General features: G+C 45.3%; 1 protein-coding gene across 13 annotated transcripts in view; it reads right to left on the reverse strand.

The window, feature by feature from the left end:
- The window catches only part of Dhx30 (DExH-box helicase 30), a 30,676-nt gene that overhangs the window by 18,866 nt on the left and 7,135 nt on the right, over positions 1-4,675 (reverse strand). For 10 of the 13 annotated variants that reach the window (XM_005347982.3, XM_005347984.2, XM_005347983.2 and 7 more), the window contains one exon: positions 4,217-4,312. In XM_005347982.3, the coding sequence (XP_005348039.1) occupies positions 4,217-4,312 (96 nt within the window). Of the gene's footprint in view, positions 1-3,003; positions 3,033-4,216; positions 4,313-4,675 lie in introns of all 13 variants that reach the window. The other 3 variants (XM_013346584.2, XM_005347986.2, XM_026779170.1) reach the window with 1 other exon arrangement.

The following is a 4,675-nucleotide window of genomic DNA, read 5'->3' on the forward strand; positions in this document are numbered from 1 at the left end:
AATAAATAAATATTTTTAAAAAAATCATTAAGAAAAAGAAAACAATCAATGTAAGCATTGTGGCTTAATGCCTATAATCCCAGCACTTTATAGGCTGAAGCGGGATGATTACTGGAGTTCAAGGCCAGCTTAGGATACAGAATAAGTCCCTGTTTCTAAAACTAAAAAGAGCCGGGGCTATGAATCAGTGGCATAGTGACTGATTAGCCTGCATGAGACCATAGGCTTAATTCTCCACAACCCACCGAGTGGTGGAAGGAGAAAACTGACTCAACAAAGTTGTCCTCTGACCTCCACACACACACCCTGGCATGTGTCTACCCAGACACATGTTCTATACACCCATTATACACTATAATAATAAATAAAATCTAAAAACAAAAGCTCATGCTGGGTGGGAATAGGGGTGCATGCCTTTCACCCCAGCACTGGGGAGGCAGAGGCAGAGGCAGGCAGAGCAATGTGATTGGAGCGCTCTTTCAGTCAGCTTTTGGGAGCCATCACTATCTATCATCTTCTCCCAGGGGTTCAGAGCAGGGACTGGCAAACCATCGAGTGCAGAACAAATCCAGTCCAATGCTGTTACTGTAAGCTCTTGTTGCTGGTGTTTAAAGCTTGGTCTCATTTACTCCAGCCTCACCTTGAACTTGCTATTAGTCAAAGATGACCTTGAACTACTGATCCTATTGAGTACCAGGGAGAACCAGTGCTGGGGGTTGACCTCAAGCTAGGGAAATGCTCTTACCAAGAGAAGAGCTGTTCCAACCCTATAAGGAAGCTAGCGGAGCAGAGCTACGCTCATTTGCTTAGTAATATCAGTAACTGCTTTCCTACTATCATGACAGAGTTAACTACAACAGAAAAACAAGACAGCAAAACCTGAAAGATAGCTGGGCACAGTGGCTCATGAATTTAATTCCGGCACTCAGGGGGCAGAAGCAGGCAAATCTCTGTGAGTTTCAGGACATTCTGGTCTACACACAAACTTCAAGCCAAACAAAGCTACAAAGTAAAACCCTTTCTGTCTTAAAAAAAAAAAAAAGATATAAAAGGTTTATTAACTCAGAGATATTTCTTTTTATTTAAATTTTACTTTATTAACTTTTATTGTGTATGTATCCTTCCACCGTGGGCTTCAGGGATTGAACTCAGGTCATCCAAATAGCATGGCAAAAACTGTTACCTGCTGAGCCATCTCGCCAGCTCTGAGAGATATTTCTGTCCACTTCTGGATCAGGCAGGACATCTCCACTAAATGGAATCAAGGTGCAGAGGATCTGAGTCTGAAGGTAAATGTTTAGGAGCTTAGCCTACTTATGTTTTGAAACAGGGCCGTACTCTATAGCCCAGAATGAACTGGAACTAATTATGTAACCCAGGCTGCCTCAAAAACCTGTAACAATCCTTTTTTGACTCAGCCTCCCAAGTGCTAGGAATCCAGGTACCATCCAAATGCCAGCGTAGGAACTAAAACTTTAAGCATCAAAAGGCATGAGGAGGAAAGCCACAACTACCGAGGCCCTGTGCACAGTACCTTTGACAGAAATAGGGGAGGGGCTAGCAACACTGAAACAACTGGAGTCTCAGCCAGCATGTGACAACTTACTCAACAATAAGACAAGGTTAAGCTGACTGGCGATGGGACGATGAAGAGCTGTAGGAGCCAGGCAAGCACCCTTACACATGTGATTGCTGCATCAGGAAAAAACACAACTGCATACGGAACACACAGGAAAGAGCAAACTGTGCCCATGGGTCTGGGCAGGGGATCCTGGAGTATTTCTAGAGTCCTACGCCTCAGTTCTGGGCAGGAAGGAAAAGACGCACAGAGGACCCTTACAGGTAAGTTTCTTGATTTATTCACCCTTCCCTTGGTAAGAGATTGGCAGTAGGAAAGGAAAAGGTTTGGAAAGGAGATGATCTTTTTTTCCCTTTCAATTCTAAATCTGCTCAATACAAACGGAAACTGTCTCCAGGGTGCTATTTATTTATTTTTATTTTATTTTTATAAGACAGGGGTTCTCTATGTAACCCTGGACACCCTGGAATTCACTCTGTAGACCAGGTTGGCCTTGAACTCAGAGATCTGCCTGTCTCTGCCTCCTGAGTCTGGGACTAAAGGTGAGCATCACTACTGGATAGTGGTGCTATCCACGATCCACCACAATGTTTTTGCCTCATACTTTCTTTTTCTAGGGGCATGGGGAGACAAAGTCCCATGTTGTTGGAACCAAGACTGTTTGTGAACCCTTGATCCTCCTGCTTTCATATTGTTGGAATTACAGGTGTTCATGTCCATATGCGGCTTTCACAGCTTGCTTCTTTCTTTCCTTCCTTCCTTCCTTTCTTTTTTTTTTTTTTTTTTTTGAGACAAGGTTTCCCTACAGCTTTGTCTTGGAACTCACTCTGTAGACCAGGCTGGCCTCAGACTCACAGAGATCTGCCTACTTCTCCCTCCTGAATGCTGGGATTAAAGCAGTGTAACACTTCTGCATGGCTCGCATAGCTTCTTCTTAAGGACAGAAGTACAAGTGAAGCCACTAGAGTGCCATGCGAGGTGCAGTATCTATAAGCCCAGCTACTAGGAGGCTAAAGCAAGACAACTGTACAAGACAGTAAGTCTCCATCCCAAAAATAAAAAAGAAGAGGAGGAGATGGAGGAGGGAATAGAAGTCAATGTCCTAGCATTACATTTGCAAGGCCCTGTGTTCAATGCCCACACCACCCCCTCCCACACACACAAAAGCAGCGTGGAAGGAAGAAGGCCTAAGAGTATATGCATATCAGGATGTCTTCTGACACCCCATGGATGCCTTCTGGAGGCACAGCTAGAAAAGGAGCGTGCGGCACCTATGGGTCACCCACAGGGCAGTTATCCATCCCAAGAATATAGTGTGCTCCTTGGCATTCAAGGAGGCATTGCCTATCTGACCCCTAGTTAACCCAAGCTAAGAATCTTGGATCTCAGCCCACAGCACACCTAACACTCTCAGAGCCACTCACCTGCCATGTTGGAAATGTTAACGTTCAGCCTTTTCGAGTTACAGGGCATTTTAAGAAAGGAAAAAAAAAAAGGGCAATCAACTCTTGTTTTAGCAATAGTAGAGGGTGGCATTTCTTTAAAACCTAAGTCAGGTGGTCACAGGGCTGGAAGTGTGTATTTATGCTATGCTGCTGTCGAAAGTCAGGGCCATGGCAGAGTGGAGGGCACAACACTGGAGATGGCAGCATCAGGGCCACAGAACCTGCTCCCCACACCAGCCCTAAGTTCTTAACCTTCAAACTACTTTACAGAAACTAGACTAGGCAGACCCACTTTGGAGGTGCAAAACCTCCATGGCCTGCAATACTGTTCTCTCCACTAGACAGATGCACAAGCAGCCAAGGCATAAAAGCACATCTGTCACAATATAAAGGCCCAGGAATGCTGGGCTTGGCAAATGAAGAAAAAAGACTTACCTCTGAGGGAAGGTAAAGATTTGTGTGCTCGGGGCTGGAGAGATAGCTCAATGGTTAAGAGCATTAACTGCTCTTCCAGAGGCCCAAGGTTCAATTCCCAGCACCCACATTACAGCTAAAACTGTCTGTAACTCTGACACCCAAGATCTGACACCCTTACACAGACATACATATAGGCAAAACACCAATGCACATAAGAGTAAATAATAAAAAAAATACATGTGCACTGACTACTGTCTCTGTCCCTACGTATATATTCACCTGAGGTGACCCATCATTCATCTGGGTATTTAGATATTCTTCCTCATCAAGAAGATAGGCCATCTCGCCAAAGGATTGTCAGGTAGACGTTAACATCAGCAAAGCGCTTTTAGGTACTGGGGAAGATAGCATCTAAGCATCTAAGATGGAGGGTACCAAGCTGAGTCAGTGTTGTGTTCTGACCCTGCTTCAAACATTTGCTCTCTCTGAAGCTTCTCCACGTTGGTGCTTTAACAACTCAACTTATCCTAACATTTCTTTTAGGCCACATGTGGAGGCCCAAGGAGAATATAGGGTCGAAGTCACACAACCAAGGATCATAAAAAACCTACTGTAAGTGCATCCTCACTTGGGCCCATCAGTTCTGCTAAGCCCACCTTCCAGGCTCATTTTTGAGAAGCACATGTCCCTGGCACAAGGTTTCGACTGCCACCCACCTACCCACTGGTTTTCTTGGACCAAGCCGTTGCTGGAGGCAAGACTCCTCCTCCCTTACCTCGAGAGATGGTCCCTCCAGGAGCAGGGTTGACACACATGGGTGGAAGGCGGGGTGGGGGAAGTTTGCATTGACGCTGCCTGTGCTGGGTCCGATCTGGGGAAAAAGAAAACACATCAGGGTGACATGTTCTCACCCCTCACAGTGCATAAGACTGAGATAATTCACCCTAAGAACGCAAGTGGAGCTCAGGGCAATACTGGAGTGCCAACCACAGGTTCTGAGGAGCAGGGAAACAATGCCACACAATTGAATAGTAACTGACTCATATAGACACCAGAGATATCCTTGTAGAGATCTTTTTCGAGTCTCCAGAAGGCACCAAACTATTTCTTCATCTAATCTTATAAAGTTTATGGTTGGGCTGGAGAGATGACTCAGTGGTTAAGAGCTTTGCCTGCTCTTCCAAAGGTCCTGAGTTCAATTCCCAGCAACCACATGGTGGCTCACAACCATCTG

This window comes from Microtus ochrogaster, chromosome 5 (assembly GCF_000317375.1).
Source record: "Microtus ochrogaster isolate Prairie Vole_2 chromosome 5, MicOch1.0, whole genome shotgun sequence".
Taxonomy (NCBI): Eukaryota; Metazoa; Chordata; class Mammalia; order Rodentia; family Cricetidae; genus Microtus; species Microtus ochrogaster.